At 48.8% G+C, this 22,888-nt stretch overlaps 7 protein-coding genes across 7 annotated transcripts; 4 read left to right on the top strand and 3 right to left on the bottom strand.

Annotated features, from left to right (window-relative positions):
* Window positions 1-1,936: 1,936 nt before the first annotated feature.
* On the bottom strand, window positions 1,937-3,134 carry FTJAE_5155 (uncharacterized protein; the record flags this gene model as incomplete). The annotated part of the gene is made up of 3 exons (XM_037351632.1): window positions 1,937-2,384; window positions 2,434-2,912; window positions 2,958-3,134. 3 exons carry the CDS (start codon window positions 3,132-3,134, stop codon window positions 1,937-1,939), a joined length of 1,104 nt encoding a protein of 367 aa, XP_037207759.1.
* Window positions 3,135-3,941: 807 nt separating this feature from the next.
* On the top strand, window positions 3,942-5,556 carry FTJAE_5156 (triacylglycerol lipase V precursor; the record flags this gene model as incomplete). The annotated part of the gene is made up of 2 exons (XM_037351633.1): window positions 3,942-4,392; window positions 4,445-5,556. 2 exons carry the CDS (start codon window positions 3,942-3,944, stop codon window positions 5,554-5,556), a joined length of 1,563 nt encoding a protein of 520 aa, XP_037207760.1.
* Window positions 5,557-6,875: 1,319 nt separating this feature from the next.
* On the top strand, window positions 6,876-7,796 carry FTJAE_5157 (serine protease ABC transporter B family tagB; the record flags this gene model as incomplete). The annotated part of the gene is made up of 1 exon (XM_037351634.1): window positions 6,876-7,796. The coding sequence occupies one exon, from the start codon at window positions 6,876-6,878 to the stop codon at window positions 7,794-7,796; it is 921 nt and encodes a 306-aa protein (XP_037207761.1).
* Window positions 7,797-9,420: 1,624 nt separating this feature from the next.
* FTJAE_5158 (alpha-1 3-mannosyl-glyco 4-beta-n-acetylglucosaminyltransferase C) lies at window positions 9,421-10,689 on the top strand (the record flags this gene model as incomplete). The annotated part of the gene is made up of 1 exon (XM_037351635.1): window positions 9,421-10,689. One exon carries the CDS (start codon window positions 9,421-9,423, stop codon window positions 10,687-10,689), a length of 1,269 nt encoding a protein of 422 aa, XP_037207762.1.
* A 50-nt stretch (window positions 10,690-10,739) lies between these two features.
* FTJAE_5159 (uncharacterized protein) lies at window positions 10,740-12,977 on the bottom strand (the record flags this gene model as incomplete). Its single annotated transcript, XM_037351636.1, has 4 exons — window positions 10,740-11,608; window positions 11,659-12,132; window positions 12,178-12,235; window positions 12,285-12,977. The coding sequence occupies 4 exons, from the start codon at window positions 12,975-12,977 to the stop codon at window positions 10,740-10,742; spliced, it is 2,094 nt and encodes a 697-aa protein (XP_037207763.1).
* Window positions 12,978-13,545: 568 nt separating this feature from the next.
* On the top strand, window positions 13,546-14,265 carry FTJAE_5160 (Rossmann fold nucleotide-binding protein; the record flags this gene model as incomplete). The annotated part of the gene is made up of 2 exons (XM_037351638.1): window positions 13,546-13,669; window positions 13,739-14,265. 2 exons carry the CDS (start codon window positions 13,546-13,548, stop codon window positions 14,263-14,265), a joined length of 651 nt encoding a protein of 216 aa, XP_037207764.1.
* Window positions 14,266-14,419: 154 nt separating this feature from the next.
* On the bottom strand, window positions 14,420-22,039 carry FTJAE_5161 (het domain protein; the record flags this gene model as incomplete). Its single annotated transcript, XM_037351639.1, has 9 exons — window positions 14,420-16,480; window positions 16,541-16,633; window positions 17,002-17,951; window positions 18,015-18,403; window positions 18,460-19,095; window positions 19,157-19,405; window positions 19,636-20,873; window positions 20,932-21,772; window positions 21,867-22,039. 9 exons carry the CDS (start codon window positions 22,037-22,039, stop codon window positions 14,420-14,422), a joined length of 6,630 nt encoding a protein of 2,209 aa, XP_037207765.1.
* Window positions 22,040-22,888: the final 849 nt, after the last annotated feature.

Raw genomic sequence — 22,888 nt, forward strand, 5'->3', positions numbered from 1 at the left:
CAGGCTTCGAGATAGGATGGAACCTCGAAGGCGCACCGCAGACCCTCCCATTCTCCATCGACCCCGACACAAACCAAGTCATTGAAATCAGCGGATACTATCTGTGTGTCCGATACACCGACAAAGATGTCCACCCTCTCACGCTCTGCGATCCCGGCACCGAGAACAATTTCATAGGCGGGCTTTCTTATGTTACATGCGAGCAGACTCGCGATCGCAGGCTGGCGTGTTCGGTGGGGAGTGCGTAGCCGACCCTCTTACTAGCTTTCCGATTTGTTCGGCCGTACCTGGGACGTTTACGGCATTTTATACGCATCCTGCTATGACGACGGGCGCTGGTCTTGCTATGGGACGGGAGGGCAATAGTCCTACTGCTGATATGCAGTCTGTTGACCTTGGGATTGAACCTGCCTCTGATGATTCATAGTAAACAAGGGCTGGAACAACATTTCTTCTCTGAACTCCCTGGGGTCGATCTAATCTCTCAGCCATTCAATTGTACATAATATATCTGACATTCCTTCCCCTTTTTCACGAACTTTTAAATCACCCCATGCATTAACTTTGATCATCCAGTAATTGAGTTAATATTATGGTTATTCTGGCTCTAAATCCTTAGCTCAAGAACCTTCAGACGGTTCTTTCTAATGTAGTAGCGCTATTGACTTTTAAGCGTCGCAGCGGCTTTTTCCTAGTTTCCGATCTATCGCATTAGCCACGCCTCGAACGTCGATAGCGTCGAGGCCTCAGCTAATAGCTTTAGATGAGGCGAATGAGTAGCTGCAGTAGCCCATCGATCAGCGCCTTCAAAACCCCGTTTCAATTTCTGTTTCTTTTGTTCCCTGATATTAGTCTTAATCCAACTTCTACCACTCATTCTGATTGAGATATGCGCGTCAGTCTTATTTGGTCTGCCGCCTTCGTGGCAAATGCTGCCATGGGGAGTGTTTGCAAGCCTCGGAGGGATACGAGTTAAGTCACTGATGATAGAGTATTTCAGTGTCAGAGATCTGACTTAATTAATAGGCGTCGCATCCGCGGAATCTCGCACGACAATGACCTCTGGTGAGACTCACACCGTCGGTTGATATATCTACTGCCACAGCCACGTCTACTATTGATGATAGCACGACACTGGGTACGAGCGAAGTCGATACATCCATGATAGGAATGCCAACATTCCCGACTATAGCCACTACCGATGCCACCGACATTAGCACCACAGCCGACACCACGACAGCAGAATCAACTACAACCTCGGACGCGACTTCAAGCATATCAGCACCCCAACCCCCCGAGACATTTGACGTTCTTGCTGTTGGCGGCGGCTCCATCAATGGACAATACATTAAGGGCGTGGCAAATGAGGGCTCAAGGATGGGATGGGATCTCACAGGCGTCGGGATAGGCATGATGCCTGGGTTTATCATTGAGCCTGACACAAACTATGTTAAAGCGACGCGTAACAATCTTTACTTATGCATTGGATACGGAGACGGCAGCGAGCCCAACTTCGTCGCGACATGCGACATTTCTACCAGTGGTGACCCGTACACTGGGTTCCTCACGTGCGAGCAGACCACTGACCGAAAGCTCAAATGTTCTGTGCCAGGTGTTCAGTGCGTCTTCGATCCGGTTACGATCTGCACGTTGACTGGTGGGAACTTTGATCAGTTCTACACTTATTCTGGGAGGTCGGATGGACTCTGGCTTGCTATTGATTCGAGCAGCAACCCGCCTACTGATGCCACATATCAGCCTATTGAGCTTGGCATCACGGGAAATCAGTCCAAGTAGAGACCTTGATGTGATGTCTCATGGAATTCAAGGTAGTATCGATGGGGGATTCCTTTACTGCGTACTGGAGTAGTGTAAGGTAGCTTATGGCTGTATGTTGGTATGAACTCAGAAATAACATTAATAACTTTTGTGGCTTCTATCTACTTTGGGCCGGTTTATGAGTAGCCAACTCACTACCATAATCACTCCCTTTGACAGAATTGGCTATGATACAACGCTCGTCGCTGTCCCGACTTGCTTCTGTTTGCGGTCCTCCAACGGAAATAATTTGTTCGGATCTAGATGCGTCGCTCTTCCAAATACCTGGACGAGGGCTTCGAGCAGCTATATCTGACAAGTTGTAGCCTTTTGCGGGTCCACCTGGCCCTGTATAGTATAAGGAACTCTTTTTCGTTGATCCGAAAATGCGAGGGAAGATCTTGCCCAAGGGCTGTCGTAGCACTGGTAGGCAAGCGGCGATGATCCCCAGGTTAGCTTCGATGAGGGTCCATACGCCGCGATCGATGAAGTTCCACGTCATGTCTTTTTTATTTCTGAGAGAATTCGAGACCGATGTTACTCGGAGGATTGATGTTATGGTGACGCTGTGACATTGGTTAGTTCTTGTCTGGGGGTATTGGAATTTGTACTTACAATCCACCTAGAAGAAAGATGCAACAGAGCAGTAGTTTCTCCCGTCTACTAGTTTGAAGCCGCATGATGGGCATAATTGGAAGAGCCAAGACCATCACGTCGGTCAAGATGTTGAGGACAGCGTAAGCAACCCAAAACTTATTCGAATCGATACATCTGGCATCGACAGACTTGTCCCATGCGCCCTTGATAGGAACACATTGCCAGATCGTCGCAGCAATACCACCAATACTATATCCTACCACAACTCCCAGTACAACAAAAGACCAAACACGAAACGATTTGGTGACAAACAGGCGGAGATACAATAGAATTGCGGCGACTTTATTGAGACAGACGGTTGCTTTGTATGGTGTCTGGGCGATGAAGAACATCTTCAACGCCATTCGAAGATCGGGCTTTTCGAGATCGGCTTTGTGCATTCCGTAGCCGTGATGTATCGCAAGTTGTATGTACGTCGATAGAAGAACTGACGATATCTTGGACAATTAGTTCTGTTGTTTTAGGAGGGTCGAACAACCTACCAGCGAAACAATAATGGCAACATCGTCTGATCCAAGCTTGTGTATCGAGTACCGCGCAATACATCTTGCAACGACAAACAGACCTGATGAAATGATCATCACTAAGGATGTGATGTATAACTTCCAGCCATGATTGTCGACGCCATCGGCGGGAAATCCCATACCTCTGTCCGTCATTTTGGTGGCTGCATCCTACACGGGCGGGCTAGAGTGGCACCTCGAGAGGGGCCATGGAGGACCCCCAGAATATAAGGTCGGTTCCAACAGCGCGGCACAGCCAATGGTGCAATAGGCCTATGTCACCCGGCACATTATGATATGATGAACACCGGTACCGCTACAAGCAGTGCCGGGCCATCGTATGTTGGTTCTAAAGTCACGAGGACTTGGTTTCGGAGGCAGCGGAAGTGTTACCGCATTGTCGGGTGAATAGAGTGCGTAGGTATCGAATGACGACAGGGCCAGCGAAGAGTCCGTAGCGACCATCCTGTCTTGGTAGTGAGGGAATAGAATCAATCTCCGAAGAAGAAAGGATGAACGGTCCTTTTGCCTGCGATCCGGGGTGAACCAACCTGTTGGTGGTGTCATTTCATGCAGGGGTGAGGCGCGGCGAACTGTTCCCCGGAGGTGAGGTAATTCAGACTGGTCACGATCCATTGAGGTAACAAAACAGAAAAATACGAGTGAACAATGCGATTATAATCCTCCCAGGGCCAATAGGAAAGAAAAAAGATTCTAGTCATCATCTTGTAGCTTCATTCTCCCTCCATTGTTCGCGGGCCGTGCCCCTGTCAAACCGTTGATCCGGAAAGGTCGGCCGCTAAATCCATCCTGACCTGGTCACATCCTTTGTGGATTCCTATTCAGGGCACTTCCCCGATGCGCGTCCAAGTGGTTAAATAAAGTTCCCAAATCTCCCCATCCCAACGTGAGACAGTGACTTTTGGCCCTTTCTGTCACCCCCTGCGCTACTGCACCTCCATCATGTACGCGGCTTTTGCATTCGCTCTTTGGGCAGGTCTGGCTGCTGCAACTCCGAAATGCAACCCATCCAAGTACATCACCATCGAGACGGCCAATGGACCGATTACTGGGCATGTCGCGGATAATTCGCCGTGTGTTGTGGAGTATCTGGGTATTCCGTATGCGAAACCGCCTGTGGACAAGTTGAGGTTTGCGGCTCCTCAGCACATCACGTCTTACTCGAAGAAGCCTTTCCAGGCGAAGAGCTTTGGATATGATTGTCCATTGACGGCGAGTAGGAAGGTGGATTATCCTGATATGACACCCCAAGCCCAGCGTATCATTCAATACTTTGCCAGCGCGGCCGGAACTCCCCAGAGTGAAGATTGTTTGACGCTCAATATTTGGTCCAAGGCCACGCCCAACTCTGCCAGAGCAAACAAGCCCGTGCTGGTCTTCTTCTATGGTGGACGTAAGTTATTGTTGTGCTGTGTATCGCGACATAGACTGACTTGAGGATATAGGCTTTGCTATCGGAAACACCGACAGTCCTTTCTACAATGGCAAATACTTCGCTGACGCAGAGGACATCGTCGTCATCACCGCCAACTATCGCATCAACATCTTTGGCTTCCCCGGTGCACCTGGCGAAACTCAGAACCTCGGTCTACGCGATCAACGAGCCGCTGTCGAGTGGGTTCGCGACAACATCTGGAGATTCGGCGGTAATCCTTCCAAGATCACCATCGCCGGCCAATCTTCTGGCGGCGTAGCTGTCGACTACTGGACATACGCCTACAAGAAGGATCCAATCGTCAATGGAATCATCGCTCCCTCAGGTAACGCTTTTAGTTTCCCTGTCAACACCGCTGCTGTCCAAGAGAAGAACTGGGCTTCGGTCGTGGCGGCTGTAGGATGCAACACTACCAGTGAGGTGATGTCCTGCATGCGCAAGGTCGACTGGGAGGATATCAAGAAAGCTGCTGCTGGTATCAAGCCTGCTGCTAGCTCCAGCGTCCTCCGATCCATCCCTCCATTCTACCCCAAGCCAGACAACGAGATTGTTTTCTCCGACTACGTTAGCCGAACCAAGAGCGGAAACTTTGCCAAAGTGCCCATCCTCTTTGGCAATAACAATAACGAAGATGGATACTACCGTATTCCTGCCTATGGAAATGGAGTTGTTCCCACCGATGCCCAAGTCAAATCTTTTCTTCTCGAATCCTTCACCTGTCCCGTATCCTACCAAGCCAAGGCGCGTCGCGATCACAATACACCATCGTGGGCATATCGATATCTTGCAGACTGGGATAATACGAGATTGTTCCCTACAAGTGGCGCGTACCATGGAGTTGATCTGCACATGATCTTCGGCGCATCCGGCGATGTCAGTGGCATTGAGCCTACGGCCGATCAGAAGAAGCTCACCAAGATCATGCAACATGCTTGGTTCTCTTTCAGCGATGATCCTTGGTCTGGTTTGAGTAAGATTGGATGGCCTAGATTTGATCCCAGTCATAAGACACTGATTGAACTTGGTAAGGGCACCAAGCCTCGTGTCGACTTTGTGAAGCCTTCGGTCTACGATGCTGCTTGCTCAACTGTCACGATGGGGGCGCTTTCGACTTCTACGTAGGATAAAACATTTCTATCATAGACTAGGCCTTTGGTATCTCAAAGAGCTTATACTCTTATCCCACCAATAATGTCTTACAGTATGTCGCTCTCTTTTTATAGTTGCGTCCCTAGGGATCCTTCGCGATATGTCCATACGCCAACAATTACCTCCAAGTTACGTCTGCTATGGATTGTGTAATCTTTTCTCGGGGAATTGCATCACAAAAATAGCATTCCCTCCGTATAGAATGGCCTCAATATGACATAGAATTGTAGGATTATGAAACCATTCTGTTAGGTAAATGGTGCCTTATCGCAGACCTCCATCCACAAGCATAGGACATTGGCGATTGGGTAGGCAGACACCCTCTTGTCCTTGATTGCAGCGCCTCAGATCACAGCGGAGAGACATGTTGCATTTCATGAAAGAAGCAAGATCAGCGACTAAGATGGTCAGGTTTTATTTCACAAAGCCGTTCGAAGACAATAGACAATACATCGAAAGCCAGGTTTCCGCCTTGGAAAGAGAGAGAACCGGTAAGCGACCTCGCCACATGTCTCAGTGTGATGTCCGTGGAAAAACGGAGTCTAGGACTATCAAATAGCTTCATCACATTCCTGACATCACGTCGTAACATGTCAAACATTTTAAGCTTAATTTACACTTTTTAGGGTAAAACATGCATAAGATACCTCTAGTTAGACAGTCTAGACAAGTCTGGGGCTTGACGTGAGGGGTGTCGGGACTTGATGCTCCGATGAAGCATCGCACTGTGATTCGGTCCCCCACCACCATCTTCTAGACTTCAGCCAGCCACGGGCGGGACATCAAGTGCGTTTACCCGGATTAGGGAGTCATGTATCACTCACGCTCAGCCGCAAGCCTCTTCATGCAAGTTTATACAACTGTCACATATGATTGTCTCAATTAACCACCACATGAGAGCAAGAAGCCTACTGCCAAGAGATAAGCATGCCAAAATTATCCAATCTCAGTCTTCTAAAAGCTTGCCTAAATGTTTTTGTCACTTAGGATAAAGGTCTTAGCTTGGCTCTTTATGCCACCTTCTCTGCCATCAGGAGCTAGAGCAATGCTGCGCTCAGACAGTCGACATGGCAATGCATCACTTATGTGATGCTAGTAGGGCTGAAAAGGTCGTCGGCCGATCCATTCTTGCTTTCAGCCGCACCTTGAGGCATGGTTCTCAATAGGCCCTTGATCACCAATCTTTCATCCATACCAACTCCTGGGGCCCTGTCTGGAGTCGCCGGGCTCGCGAGCTTCCCTACAACGACGCGAGCCGAGACCTTGACAATTTCGTTTCCAATCATCAGGAGATGACAGTCTGCTTCGCTGCTGGTAACGACGGCGGCGAGGCGACTGAGCTTGGCCACATTGGTGCACAAGCAGCAGCCAAGAACTGCATCGCTGTTGGGTCATGCGATAATCAGCGCAAGGCCAAGGACAAAAGGTTCCAAGCCTTTGACGCCGATGGAGTAGTCGAGGGTAATCCCAACAACATCTCGCACTTCAGCAGTCGTGGGCCAACGATTGGAGGACGTATCAAACCTGATGTAGTTGCGCCAGGTTCTATGATTCTGTCAGCATTGTCAAGGGATGCGAAGCCGGATGACAGATTCGGTCGTTCAAGTGACCCTGCGTGGATGTTTCTTTCGGGCACTAGCATGGCTACTCCGCTTGTCGCAGGCTGTGTTGCCGTTCTCCGCGAGACGCTGCAGAAAGACGGTGTAGCCTCTCCAAGTGCCGCTTTGCTCAAAGCTCTGCTTGTCAACGGCGCTGTTAACACGGGCAAGAAAGTTGAAGCCCAGGGCTTCGGCAGCGTTGATCTCGCCAACTCCATCATCCTCAAGGGCATAACTACCAACAAGGGCTACCTTGAGGGGGAACTTGTCGATAGTGATGACGAAGATGAGTTCGTTAAGACACTTACCCTTGGAGACCTTCTCATGCCTGATGGGCCAGACTCGGAAACTGTTACGTTGAAGGTCACTATGGTGTACTCGGATCTTCCTGGTGCTGCTTTGCAGAACAACATCAATCTCCAGGTTGCTGTTGGTGATGCGCCGAGCAGATTCGGAAACTTGGGTGATAGACCTGATAATGTCAACAACGTGGAGCAGGTCATTTGGAGTGGTATTCCGGCTGAAAGGGACACCAAGATCACGCTTAGTGTCACTGAACCGAGGGTTCTGCGTGGGCATAAGCAAGCTTTTGCTTTGGTTTGGAGTGTGATTTGATGAGAGCTTGCCAGACACTTTGGGATCTCGGCATCAAGCGACGAGAATACTTAGGTAGCTTATGCTAGAGCATGATTTTACTTAATTTATCTTGGCATCCATATATGAAGTCTAGAGCTTTCTTGCTCCCACGGCGGGCTTATCTTAGTGTGTACGCATGGATATGGTTACCATTCCGATAGTAAATAGGACTGCACTTCCGAAAGGCGGAATATTCCTCTCACATGATGAACGACGAGCATAATAGTTGGCATAGATCCTCTTGGGAAAAAATGGCCCGAATGTGCGGCTGAGCCGTGTTTACCGGGTCGGCCGCCTCCCGGAGTGACGGGACTGGACGAGCTTGAGCACAGCCCTAAGATCGACAGTTTGAGAGATTCTGCACAAGGAAAGTGGTGTCATTTTACTCTCATTTTCAAACATCGGGCCTTGCTTCATGTCGTTGAAGCCTGGATCAGCTTCCTGTCCTGGGATCTAGTTGTTGCGATGATGCCAATCTTGGGTGTAAACTCACTCTCAGGAGTAGTACGTGCATGGCCACGAATCAAGCGGTAGCATGTGTTCTTATGCATGTGATGATGCTTATTTCTATTGATCAAATGGCTGATTTACCTTATTGACAAATCTGAGGCTTGCCAAAAGGTCCATGCGATGATAATGCCAGCCTTGTAAGGCAAGCATAGTGGAGCCCGACATTGAGATCTGCGCGCTCTGTTGTTTCCGAAAGGCCTTCTTTTATAGCCTTGAATTAGTCGATTGTTGTCAATTAGCTGCATAAAACGCGTCTCCTGTCTCATGGGGATGGATCCCGTGAGTCAGTCCCGTACATTCGTCCCGAGTTTCCTGCTGATACCAGGCCAAAGCCATTACTCAGCAACTCAGTCCCTCAAACTAGCGGCCGCTGCACTGCCACAGACTTCGAAGCAGACGTCATCTAGACATCGTATACTTAAATGCCGCGTTTTAAAGCCCGAATCCTTCGAGTATTTTTAGCTGGCGTGAAACAACTCCACGTGGTTTGTGGCTTTGCCTTGTAGCTTGATTCTTCATCGTTTGAGGCTAGCAGTTGGCATCAGCACTCTAATGGTCATGGCGAGAGATTAAATGGCCTCGGATAATACTTGGGACAAGTCAACTGTGTTATTAACGACATTACCAAGCACCTAAAATCCAAAGGCTACTCAGCTAAGGAAATATGTACATCCAGTGAATCGCTGACAAGCTGTTGGGAAAGCACTTACGATAGAAACTAAGGAGGCTTGCTATTGCTAACCCATTTCCGCCTTGTGTTCTTGTGAATCCACCGCATAACCCAAGAGGATCATAACCCTTGTGCGTAAAACAACACCGTACGATATGTTGAAACACCCGTGACGAATTTCCGGCCTAACAAAGCTCGTATTTCCTCCATCGGGCATGCTGAGAGGCTCAAGGTTGTTCTTCCAAGGTCGATCATGACCAAAAGGTCCACAAGTCGGCCGCCGCTAGACGGACGTAGCAGAACATGTGCCATGCCAAGTCGGCAGTCAAGATATTTCCGAAGCTTCTAATAAGAACAATGAACAAATCCGTCAACACAAGTTCAAGATGTATAGCATTTTGGCCATATTGTATCTTGTTCGCAATGCTGATAGGACATAATCGACGACTCTTTATCGTGTACGCCTCCTTGGCTAGTTTATGGGTATTTTTGTTCCAGATCTGCAGACTCTACACCTTCTCCGACCCTTCTTCTTTCTTTTATGACTCGGGCCGAGCGTACGAGACGCGATACAGTGCTATTCGGCAACGGCAAGCTGATGAACTACTCAACGTTGCAGAACACTTTCCCGTGGAAGAGCTAGCGAAGCTCCCCCTTTTCAACAAAATCGCCGAAGCAATACCACGAAGCTCAGAGAAGCGTATCTGTGTCGGCATCCCGAGTGTCACGCGAGAGCGAGAGCAGTTCCTGCCCCGAGCCGTGGCCTCGCTTGTCCAAGATCTCAGTCTTGAACAAAGACAGGCGATACAGATCGTCGTACTACTGGCCGATGATCATCCAGTATCCCACCCCGCCTTCGGGAAACGTTGGCTTGACCGCTTAGCAGATGAGGTCCTCGTCTACGGCAATATCTCGACAGCCGACGCCCCCAAGCGATACCGTACTGTCGCGTCGGATCACAGCCATGAGCTCTCCCGAAACGACCGAGTCCACCGCGACTACGCTACATTGATGGCAGCCTGCCAAGAACAAAAGACACCGTACTTTGCTTTGGTTGAGGACGATATCATTGCCGCGCACAATTGGCTAGGGCGATTATCTACTGCCTTGGATAAGCTCAAACGAACCGAAGACGTTAAGAACTGGCTGTACTTGCGACTGTTCTATTCCGAGACATACATGGGCTGGAACACAGAGGAGTGGCCAACCTACCTCGCCAACTCGATATGGGTTTACTGTATCGTCCTAGCGTTCTACCTCCTGGTAGTGGCTATAGAAACACGACGCAGATCTCAGACCTTCCATCCAAAGTCCACTATCTGGGCCTTGCCACATCTGACATTCTGGACAGCGTCCTTCATCCTGTTATACTTCCTCGCCGGCCGTCTCACAGTCAATCCGTATCCAACAGGCGTACATGAGATGCCAAACTACGGGTGTTGTGCACAGGGTCTTGTAATTCCTCGGCAACACCTTGACGAGCTTGGTGTCGCTCTGAACACCGCGTCTGATGCTATTGCTGGCGATTCGCTCATAGAAGATTTCGCGGATAGTCACCATCTGAAGAAGTATGCTATCACACCAAGTGTACTGCAGCACGTTGGAAGGTTGGGATCCTCGGATGTTGGAGGGACACGGAAGGTTACCTGGAACTTTAGCTTCGAGAAGACTAGCGCCAGGAGACCACGGTAGTAATAGACTTATGATGTTCAATCCAAACTCAGCCCGCATAAGACATCACATCAGTTCGCAAACTCAGTAGGGTCCCTCATCAAGCTTTCCCAAAGATCTTGCCCATACGGAAAGACCATTTGATACCCTTCACCAGTATTCGCTTCAACACCGTCGCCGTCAGCTAACGCGACGCGACGTATAGTATCTCCGATGTCCGCTTCAATGTCCGATGAGAAACCCGATGTGCGCTCGAGATCCATCAACGCGCTGAGTAATCGGACTCCTCTCCTAGCGATTGAGCTTCCCTGTGCTTCCTTGCTCAGAAAGTTCTTCCCAAACTCGACATAAGCGCGTAGCTTCTCCCAATCATGCGTGAGGGCATTCTGGGTCTTGAAGAGCAAAGCGAAGAGAAGGGTGATTGAGCAGCTGATCATGTACGAGAGCGTAGTCCACATCCTGCGACAGATGCCTGCCTCCAGACAATCGGGCCATCGCTGGAATGCTTCGATGCTTCGTTCAGCTATCGTTACACACGACAGCTGTTGCGGGTAAGTGAGAGGTCCAGAGTTAATTGAGAGCACTTGCCTGAGAAAATGCATATCGCCTGTCGCGAAAACACGACAGTTGGAATTGGCGATGAATGGTAAAGATCTGCCAAATCCATCAGTCATGAATACAGTTATATCGCTAATCATTACTACCTTCTGAGCAATACTCATAAGAAGCATTGCTGGCATTAAGCTCGTAGGCAGACCATCGGTCGATGGACTATCGCTTAGCGTATTATTAACATCACGTAGCGTGCCAGACCATGAGAGATATAAGCTCTTGACCTCCTCATCGGTTCGTGTGACTTCATCATATCTTCTATCAATATCATCATTCTGCGTGTCGACTCTTAGCATGCGATCATGATGTCTCCACATAACAACAGACACTGAAAATGCTGTCAGTCTGTATCGTCTAGATCGAGTTCACTTTCCTTACTTTGGGCAAGGCAATTAGTCCAGGTAATAATGGTACTGATCTCAGCAGGCTGCACGTCAATTCTGCCATCTTTTATCATGCGTTGCGCATCATCATGACAGTTAGCGGGCATCGGGGTGTTGAACTGTGAATAGTGAATCTGGCAGGTGTTTTGGAACGGGATCTGTAGCCAGTCGTACCGCACGAGAAACCACCACACTCGCTTTCGCACTTCGCGGTCGATGGCCTCGATCACACTGGCACCAGGGTCATCATAACCCAGCCGATGCAGGTTTAGACATTGAGCGATGCGGATAGCTGCAGATATGAGAACACATATGAGGTCAGACTTGTCAAAATTGTGAGCAACTTGAACCAGCAAGCAGATTGCTTGAACCGAGGTCAGCTTATGCTTATCCATGAACTCTACTTGATGCAGCATATCTCTGCTCTTGTCAAACAGAATACGCGACGCGTTACTGTCAACTTGGATGACTAGATGTCAGTAACTTATAGAATGGGGATCGCATGGCAGCTAACCTGTTATTGGCTGCGGTAAAGATGACAGGTAGTCGCTGTCGAGATGGTAGAGCGTTTGCTTGTGAACCGTCAGGTTTGGGTGCTGAGCAGCTGAGTGTGCATCTTACGGAGAGAAGAGCGTAATAAAGGGCTATCCAATTTCTATCACATTCAATTTGGAGAATGTTCTCATCAAACTCGCGCAGAAACGTCGGCATATGAACCGTATTATGCATCCAGATCAGATGCTTCCCATGAAGCACCAGCATTGATCGAGCATCCTCGACAGGTAAGAACGTATCCCACTTTTGGACAGGCTGCATCGCGGAGGTAGAAATAGACTCTCTTCCAATGAATTGGTTAAGGATATTGCGCCGACCGTGGGTAAGAAACTCCAGCATGGCAGCAGCTTCGTTGGTCAACCTTGGGTCGGGCGTGGATAGCGAAGCTAAAAGCTGTTCAATCATTCGCTCATCAATTTGCGGTAGGGGATCATTGCTAATTGTAGCAGTGCTACCAGCTGCAGGGTCAACAGTAGTACTGGCGGGTACCTCATCGATTGCAGTTGGCGACACTGTCGCGAGGCTGGCCGCTTCAGGGACAGGTACAGGCGGGTCGTCCAGTGCTGTCGAGGCCCTGGAACGCCCTACCGAACGCCTCGAAACAACAGTGACAGGCTCTCGCTGACATTGCGCAGCTTTGTTCTGGCGCACGCATGCAGTGCAGGGAATAGTCTTGGAGCATTTGACCTTGCGACGAGAGCAATTAGTGCAAGCGAGAACAGACCGCTGACTGCTTCGGGCTGATCTCGGATTTGGCATTTGTGATTATTCCCGATCGGCCGTGTTTTGCACAATTCTTGTGCGTGGAGATATTTACAACACGGCCGAGATTTGTGAATGGGTCTGGTAGACATCGTTACCCGGCTAATCCACGGCTATCATTACATGCATCAACCTCAGGTGTAATCTGTTAAAGACTGGAGTGCTGCGCTCCGAAATGCACGACAGATCAGGAGGTGGCTGAAACGTTTCGCAGTTCCCTTTTAATATAGCTTTGTGTTCTAAAGCCTAGGATAATTAGGATTGGTAAGTTTTTCCAGGATATTTAGAGGTATGGTCATTAACGAGCGCCCTTTGTGCAAAACTCGGCCGAGCTGAGAAGCAGCAGCGTGTAAATTGAGGGTCAACCTTACGGTGGGACGTTAGCCGGCCAGATTGCTTCTTAAATACCGTCATTTCTCTAACTCTGACTGAAACTTGCTTATAGGCTATTTTTTTTATTATTATCTTTCATCTTCCCATCTTCATCGTCATTAACTGCGACGTACCGAATATTCACCAACAGTTCGGACTACCCTACATCATCACACTCATAGCTCAAGACGCTATGCCTCATCCAGCTCGCACCAAGATTTGTGTGTACTGCGGAGCAGGCACTGGTGCTAGTCCCGCTCACATGGAAGCTGCCCGGGCGCTCGCTCGTGCGATGGCCGCAAATAATATCGACCTTAGTGAGTTATACTCTGAACAGCCGAGAACCAAACTGGCGTCCTTGAGCATTACTCACTGATACTTTGTAGTTTACGGCGGAGGAACTGTTGGTCTCATGGGAGAGATCGCCAAAACTCTGGTCTCAATCAATGGGCCTCAATCTGTTCATGGCATTATCCCCGAGGCCCTCGTCAAGCACGAACGAGCTGGTTCTCACCAGGCCCAGAACATTCCCGAGGAGGCCGTGTTTGGTCGAACCACTCTCGTCAAAGACATGCACACGCGAAAGAAGCTTATGGCGGAAGAAGTCTTTGCAGGCGGTCCTGGCAGTGGATTCATTGGTCTTAGTGGTGGCTTCGGAACCATGGAAGAGATCTTCGAGACGACGACATGGATTCAGCTTGGCATTCATAGCCGGGGTATTGTCCTTCTCAATGTTGATGGTTATTGGAAGGGAATTATTGACTGGTTGGATAAGGCTGCCGAAGAAGGTTTTGTGAAGCCTGGAAACAAGGGTCTTCTCGCGGTCGCTGAGACTGGTGAAGGCGCTATCAATGCGCTGCGCGAGTACAAGGTGTCGAGCTCGATCTATCAGCTCCAGTGGGGAGCTCAATAGTATGAATCAATAAGAAACGGTTGCCTCTATATTGTTTACTTACCACGTGTATTTCACTTTATCATTCGATTATAGACTTGAATATCGACCAGAGTATGAGCTTGGAAGCGCTTGTACGCATTGTGAACCGCCATTGCCGCCCAGCTTGTATAACCTATATTAGGCAAATCTGTTCATCCTTCTGTCCACTCATTTCCCTCAGAGGAGATTGATCGTAGTACATGATCCCTTGGATATAAGCTTCTCCAACCAGTTGATAGTGATCTGGCTTGATGTTCCGCATTGCCGACTTTCTTACAACAAAAGGCACCTTTGATGAATGAGGAACAAAGATCTTATCGCCCCTTTTAGCTGAAGAGGGGACAATCCCCGCATAGCCTTTCTCGGTCACGCATATGTTTGTCCCCGGAAATCTCCCCAGGAATGCAGAAACTGTTTCCCAGAACAAGTCATGAACCTTTTCGTACTCTCGTCGTTGCCGAGCATACTCATACCCATCCCTCCCGGGGTCTATCTCGCCGACATATTTTGCCAAATCAGGCGGCCAAATTCCGGGAGATGATCTCTCATGAGTGGTGAAGGCCGATAGTGAGCTTGAAGATGTCTGAGGGCGTGCAGCATCTCCGGTTAAGCACTTGATGATCAGCCCGATTTCCCAACTCTTCCCTAGGTCATGGTAGTTGTCAAGATGAGATATAAATCTGCGAAAGTCGTGGATCACTTGACAAAATGGTATGCCCGTGATAGTGCTGTTCACACCTGACGCTCGACAATTCTGGATTGTATCAAAGAACCTCCCGCTGATGTTGAGAACAGGCACCGGAGTTTCTCCGCGTCCTCCTAAATCCTCCGCAGTGGCAAGGATAGAAAGCGGTGCCCCAGCATTAAAGCCAGGATGCCCTCTTGTACCGGCTGACTCCCAAGTAGAAATCGTTGGTGCGTAAACCTCTCTTTTTGCCGAGTTCATGAGGTCGGGAATCCAGCGACAAAAGGACGCGCCTTTACCAAACCCAGCGTGGTAAATCAGATCAAGAGTATGCTGGGACTTGACCAAGTGTAGGGCGCAGCGGGACAAGATGACACTTTCTTCTGATCCGTAGTCAGGACGGAAAGCTTCGTCCTCCATGTCATGAGCCAGGTTCAGGAGAGCAAAGATTTTGTCGCGTGCCTCGGAAGATCGTGTATAGAAGAACATTTCTACAAGCTCTAGGAAGCTGTACTTGTGCCGCTTTGGAGATGCTCCTGACCGAGATCCTTGGTAGTTTTGTCGGATGGTATGCAAGGCCATAGCTGGTCTGTGAAACAATCCTTCTTGATATGCCAGACCTGGGGTATTTTGAACCCGTGCTTCGCATTCAAGAACCCCCTCGATGAAAATGTTCCACTCGATTCGTGAGCTGCCATGCATCAGGAATGGCTTAGAAGCAAATACTAGTTCTTGAATAATCCAAGTGCGAATAAACCATTGCCGCTGCAACAAGGACCTAATTAGTCGTACATCGTCGAGCCGTAGTTGATATTCAGATTTTGTTTTGCTTGTGGATTGTTGTAGCTTTGAAATCGTTGTCAGAACCCCCTTTTCATCTGGTTGCTCAGGACCCATCCAGATAATGACCTGCTCAGCCGTTTGGTACACCTTGCCCATTTGACTGACTTGGACCGCCTTCTCTGTGTCGTCATTCTGGTTGATACAGATCGCATCTACCCAAATTAATGCGTCGGCCTGTTGTTTCCGAAGGCAGGTCAGACAGGACGACAGAGAATCGGTGATAGGAACTTGGACCCCGTTGACGTCGAGGAACGGACCCAGTGTTGTTGGTGGGAGACCCCAAACATAGGAGATTGCCCAGAAAACGGGTGCTTGCTGCAGGTCTTTTCGTACCAGAGTTACCTTGAGTGGTTGGTCTTCGTCAAGATTGAGTCTTAGGAGACGGATCTGCTGGTCTTTTAACTCCAGTCCACGATAGATACTATTGCTCTTTCCTTCTGCCACTCCACTCGCCGCGCGATAACTTCCTGCGAGAACAGCATTAGCCTCGAGGGTGACCTTTGCTGTGAAATGGCTTGGTGGATGGAGAAGTAGACGGTTATCCTCGTAGAGATGCCAAGGATCGATGTAGAGAGCGTAATTGGGATCTGTTCCCAAGTCATAGACCCGTGCCAGGATATAGACGTTCCTTGTTTTCCGACCAGGATGTAGCTTCATCTTTCTCGCCTGGAAAAAGATTAGTCAGTTATTTAGAAGCAAAAGCCATGAGGGTGAACTGCAACAAACCTTTTCGTATTGTGCTGAAGACAGCTGGAAGTGTGAATGGAGGCCGAGGTTCGTAGCACAGACCTGAATGTGAAAGGTGCATGACTTGGATATCTGGAATTCTCGCGTAGGTAGATTTTTGATCACTGCTGCTCTCAGATTTCCCTCGTCCTCATCAATTGTAAATGTCGAATGTGTCGTCCCGCCTTCTGGATAGAAACGCGATAAGCCATGCTTTGACCGCATTGGACTCGTCCAATGCCTTTTCGCCTCGTACCCAGATCCGAGAAATGTGGCCAATACTTTTGACATCTGCAAATATTAGTTAGTCCTTGGACGAGGCTTGCTGAAAGACGTGATCATCATCAGATAGGCTTATAAAAGCTTATCTTGGGCAATTGTGTTGGGTAGCCGGTATACTGCNNCCCCACAGCTGATGGCTCACATCACGCACCTCACACACGAGGCTTGCTGAAACTTACACATAGCTCTCCGCGATATATGGTTTCCTGGGTGTCATAGCCTTCGAACGTAGTCGACGAAGTGCTGGGCTGAAATCGCCCTTTGCTCATGCTCAAATAATCGTCCAGTTCGTCTGATGTCAGTTTGGATTCCGCAGCTCTCCTGTCCTCTTCCTCCCTCCGAGCCTCCTGAATCTTCGAGTAATCCGTAGGCAAACTAACAGTCCACGGGCTCGAATGGGCACCTGCAGTATCGCCCACAGAGCGGGAACGTATGCTTTTGCCTGGTAGTGGGAGATTATCATTTTTGTCTGTCAGATGGAGCGTTTTGGTGTCGCCACTCGAATGATCCGTCAGCTTCTTAGGAGGTGGTTGCTGGTGTGTTGAAAACTCTGCAACGGCTTCTGGCCTCTGCCGATCCCGCCCTCGTTCAACCGCATCACCACTGGGTGTTTCTGCCCTAGCACTTATCGAATTCTCGTCAGCACGAGGCCTCGGGGACGCGGACTTCCCCCTTTCAGTGTTGGCTTGATCTTCCTTTACATGTCGGTCAGGTAGCATGCCTGGGTGTTTATCGTAAGGAGACTGATGGGGCTCATCGGCTTCATCTTTCCCTTCTTCTTTGACCAATATAGAGCCTAGGGATGGAGAGCTCCCATTCCCATTTGCTTTCGAGAAATCAACCTTTTTGCTCTTGATGCCCCCAGAAACAAGACCTGATTCACCGGCCGCCTTGTCGCTGCCAGGCTCTGTGCCAGCTTGTGGCTTCAAAGCCGGCTCTCCGTCCAATTGTTTAGCTCGCCCCTCTTCACTCTTTTTGGCCCTAATAGTTGACGGACTCGCAGTTTGATGAGGTTCGAAAGGAAATTCTCTAACGTTGTGGCTGGATGAGGGACCCGCGTTGTCTGTCGATCCAGGCATCACAAGTTCATCTGAAGCAACACTACTCAAGTCGTCCGATTGAACTAACCCTATTTCTCAAATATTAGATGACTGGTGAATAATGATTGATCAAGGTCAGAGAGTTGCCTCACCTATTGATGAGTAGGACAACATGCGTCGTTGAGCTCGATGATCGAGATCCCTCTCGATGAAAGAGTGATTTGTTCGCTCAAGTATGGTTGCGAGAAGGCTTAAATCGTCTGGATCCTGGATGTGAAGGAACTCTGCCAATGCCCGAACAAGGTCAGGGGGGGTGTAGTCATGAACCAGGAACTTGTCTTCACAAACAACATACGCTTTGAGTACGTTGTCTTGAATTTGTACCATAGCTTGGTTTTCCGAAGAAACACTCTCATGCTTCTTATCCTGGAAACGAAGAGTCCATACCGTTTCAATACGGCCAGACTGGAATACTTTGATGTTTCGAAGCAGCTTCCGTAGCTTAGCCACTCTTCCCGTCTTTGTCTGTTGCGGTATCAACCTTCATGGCGTTAGTCAAAAGGATATGAATGTAGCTACCGACGAACTTTGACTTACTGTGAAATATACCGTGCTTTATCACGCAAATTCTGCGCGTATGGTTCTAGTGGTCGACAAATGTCGTCTTCGGGCCCTAGTACTTTCTTGGTGGCATGCCACGAGATGCGGCGAAGACTAAACGTCATTTTATGTGTCAGACCCGACAAAGATTGCAGATCTTTGAGAGAGAAACGACACAGATCCACGACGTCCTTGAAAACTTGCCACAGATGAGTCTCGTCTGGTATTAACCACGACTCATCCCATGGTTTCCCCCATGAGCGCAGAACAACTTCTCCAGTATCTGCTAACCTTACAGGGAACATGCGCCATGATTTTACATCAGGTATTTTCGTGTTTGGTTCGTCCCGGGACTGGACAAGAAAGTCAGAGATAGACTGCAATACTGCAAAAATATGAGCGATGTCTTTGGTGTCCAGATGATCGACCTCCTTCTTCATAGTATCGAAAGTGGTAGTCGGCGTCAGATCCTCGAACAAGCCATGCAACTCCGCGTAGAATAAGACAAGCTGTGGAGTTTGTCTCAAGCAGGCGGGCCCTTGCCAGACGCACGCTTCCGTGTCATACCAATCCCCGGTTTGACCATTATAGTGATGGGGAATATAGATGCATCGTTGCTCGTGGAATAACCAACTGGAGAGTATAAGGGTCAGTTTACGATTCTTCACCTGATGTTCCAGATATGAACGCTTACTCAACTAGGTACTTGTCAGAAGTAGCCCTGTACTTCTCAAGCTGGAGGTAGATTTCCCTGACATACGTGTGAGGGACCTGCTGGCCGCGCACCTCACGTAGAAGATTGATGAATAAACTCGCGTTAGGCTGTGTTGTGACTCCGAAGACAGTCAAGAAATCCCAATCCCCGTCATCAGCGGATGGGACGTCAAGGAGTCTATCCGCTGGTACAATGGAGTTGTAAGTCAATGTCTCCTCTGGCGACATTCTATATCGCATGAGCGAGCAACATGACCGTGAAGGACGGCTGACAGCGGTGGAATGATTGGTGGTCTGATGGCAAAGCAAAATGATGCTTGAGGTCGGAAGATACGTTTCACTGAGTTTGTGTATTGACGGTCCCCGGCAAGGAAATAGGGAATCAGAAATCAACTTTTTGAGTCTTCTGCGGTATTCTCATGTTAGAGATGACGGCCCAACAAGCCACATTGCACTTACTCGGGACGATTGTTGTTCTGAAAGAGGGGACAGTAGAAATCCCAGTGTAGTTTCAGTACTTCCAAAGTAATCCGTGGCGCCTCTTTCAAAAGTCTTTGGAAATCTTCATGTGGTGCCCTCTGATGATCAATGATTCGCAGTTGCGACTGCAAACCAAAACACTTCATTAGCCACTCGATTCCACCAGAAAAGTCTCGCAGGCTCTCTATATAACGAGGATGAATGAATTGTAGCTTTAGCGCAGTTTTGATATGGATGTCGCTAGCCATCAAGGGGGTATCAGACTCAATGTACAGCTCAGAAGCCTGGGCTCTGCCCATATCACAGGTTATAAACCAAAAGCCATGCGATATTGTAGTTGATGGCTTCCAATTAGCCTCATACAGGAATAGAATTTGTTTCATCAAATCGTCCAGTGTTGTAGAGGTCCTGTGTATGGACTTCGAGTTCTCATCAATAATAGATTTGCATAACTGAGTTGTCGACCCCTGTTTCACTCCTAGTTGTATAAAAAGGTGCCCTCTTGCTGTGCCGTAATATGATGGATCAACGGCCCAACAGTCCCCAAGGCTTCCGAGGAGAGGAGAGGAGAGTCCATCAATCGCGAAGTATAAGCTGCCAGAGCTGGCTGAGACCCATTGGTCGAGACCGTGAAGCGGAATAATTGGCAATGACTGGATCTCCTTCTTGTATTCCTTAACGAGCTTCAGCAGCGCGATGCAGAGTCGAACGTGCCAGCTATTTGTCTTTTCCTGGAAGACGTAAGGGAATCTCTTGATATATGTCTTGAGATCATTCAAGAACTGCCGATTGGTCAAGACTCTGACACCAAGCCTCTGTAGATAGCTGGAAGTCTGGATTGGATACATCCCGGAAATTATCCTGTGACCAGAGACCTCACTTGGAATGAGGGGATATCCTGTCTCATCCCTAAAGTGCTGGGGGATGGAGAAAACCTCTCCTGGGGTACGTACATGCCCGTCAACATCTTGAAAGACGGGCTGTCGAGATAAAACTTCCAGTGATAGCTCCCCAGTTCGCTGGAAAATTCCATTTCCATCATTTCTGTCGGGAAGTAGCAATGGCCACTTAAACCACAACTCTGGGTACTGGGTCTTGAATTTGGGGATTGCTTCACTCAGGGCATTGCATATCTCCATAGCTAGACGTTTATTCCATTCGCAGGGCTGTATGTCTTCTCGATTTGTAGACACAATGAAATCCGAGTGAACTAAGAACTATTCCTCGCATTAGTCAAACTTTCAGTAGGAGGGACCAAGAAAATGAGTCAAGAACCTTGAAGCCATAGTCGCGAACTGGTAGAAATGCGTATACTTTCTTTGTTGCAATTGGATTGTCTTCGTTGAGCCTGTCTGGAAAGGCAAGAATAATCTCAGCTGAGTGGCGACCCGGTCGTCTGGAATCAGGCAACATGTAGTTAACAATGTGCCGATAAGTGACATAAGCATTCATCCTATCTGCTTCCCAAGTCTTGGCAACGTTCAAGACCTTGAGCTCATGGGGAATCAGATCCGCCGTAAGCGTTGTCTTCCATGTTCTATCCTTTGACATGATGCTCGAAATCCACGAAGTTGCTCTGATCAGCTCAATGTCGATGTGCTTGACTTGTGAGAGAAACAGAAGCTCAACAGCACTAAATCTCTGCAGGGTCATAACTAATTCGGTGGCTTTCTCTGCTCCGAGGAAGTTTTCGCTAAGTTCCAGCACAATCAAGGTGCCACTTGGTAGATTAGCTGCCACTGGAAAGTGTTCGGCCCAATGAGGTGAAATCTCTCCGAGTAGTCGACTTTGATCGAGGGAGAAGGAGTAGTGACCAGACTTGATCCAAACCTTGGTGGCGATCATGAATACTGATTTGAAGCCTATGCCCTTCTCACCAATGAAATTGCGATCGCTGGGACCCGTAGACTTGCTTGCCTTGGTGCTTTGGCTAAACTTGCAAATCGACACGACATTCTTCTTCGAAAACCCAAGCTCATTGGATTCTATACTCAAGTATCGACCATCGTAGCGTAGAGCGACATGGGGAGTTTGATCACCGTAGGCATTATCATCGGCGTTCTGCAGTAGCTCGAATAAGAAGCGGTTTAAGCTACTGTATTGCTCTTCGCATAGCCTTCACCGATGGGTTAATGCTTAACGAGAATGCAGACTCAAGAAGCAGAACGTGCCTTTTGAAAACTGTTTGGACCATCTCATCGTCGGCATACAGATCGTGATGGGTCTGACAGATCTCCTCTATATGCTTTTTGGCCTCCTCTCGGCTCTGAGGAAAGTTTGGCGACGAACGTGATAGTTCATCGGTGGAACAATAATCACGATTGATTGTTGGAGTCAATAACGGCGTTGTTTCTGTTGCTTGCGCGTCCTGCCTGCTTTCCATTTTCTGTACGTGGATTGTCGTGCTAATGGGGTTTGTGGATAGGTAAGTATTCGGTTTATCATCACTAGCACCTTATGGATACGGTGGGCATTCGCTGCTTTTGCACTCTGTAATCCGTACTGCATGGATACAGCCGGCCTCTGAACGGAGTGTTGGCTTGGTGACAACGTGCATCTGGGCCGCCCCTCTAGCCCCTGTCTTGTGGCAGGCCTCATCCGTAGATGCACAGTAATTTTCTTGTTGTCGCCTAACCTTGCCTGAAACTGCTCGATGTGTTGTCATCTCCCCCTCATTCCGCCTATCACACCCAATTGCGGGGGTCATTCTGCCTCATCAAGGCTCCACGAAATGTTATTCGTAGCCTGCATCAATTACACTGCCACAGTCACTAAAGTACAAGGAGGATGATGACAACTGCCAGGCGCAGGATTGGCCATAGCGCAACTGGCAAACCGCTGCTACCAAGCAATGCCGTTGCGCCAGTACAGGTACCCAGCTCAATCTATAAGATCTAGTGGGGAACTGAGGAGGAAGTGGAAAAACAATAGTGCCAGTGAGTGAGTCGAAGTATTACTCTTGGTTCAATTGACTACGTGAAATCTTGCGTGATGATGCCTTGTGCAACGCCTACCAAGACCCCAACCCTAAACCCCCTTCAAAATGTCTTTCAACCTCTCGCAACCAATCGCACACTGGCACTAACAGAGCTGAAAGCTGCGCCCCCCAGACATACAAAATATTCTTCTTAATCATTTCTGCTCTCTCTTCCAGTAAAACTCGCCTCGACTTACACAACTACAATAGAATCGATGACATGACGATCAATCAGAGCTTCCCCTACGAGAAATT

Source organism: Fusarium tjaetaba (assembly GCF_013396195.1).
Source record: "Fusarium tjaetaba strain NRRL 66243 chromosome Unknown NRRL66243_c0000097, whole genome shotgun sequence".
Classification (NCBI taxonomy): Eukaryota; Fungi; Ascomycota; class Sordariomycetes; order Hypocreales; family Nectriaceae; genus Fusarium; species Fusarium tjaetaba.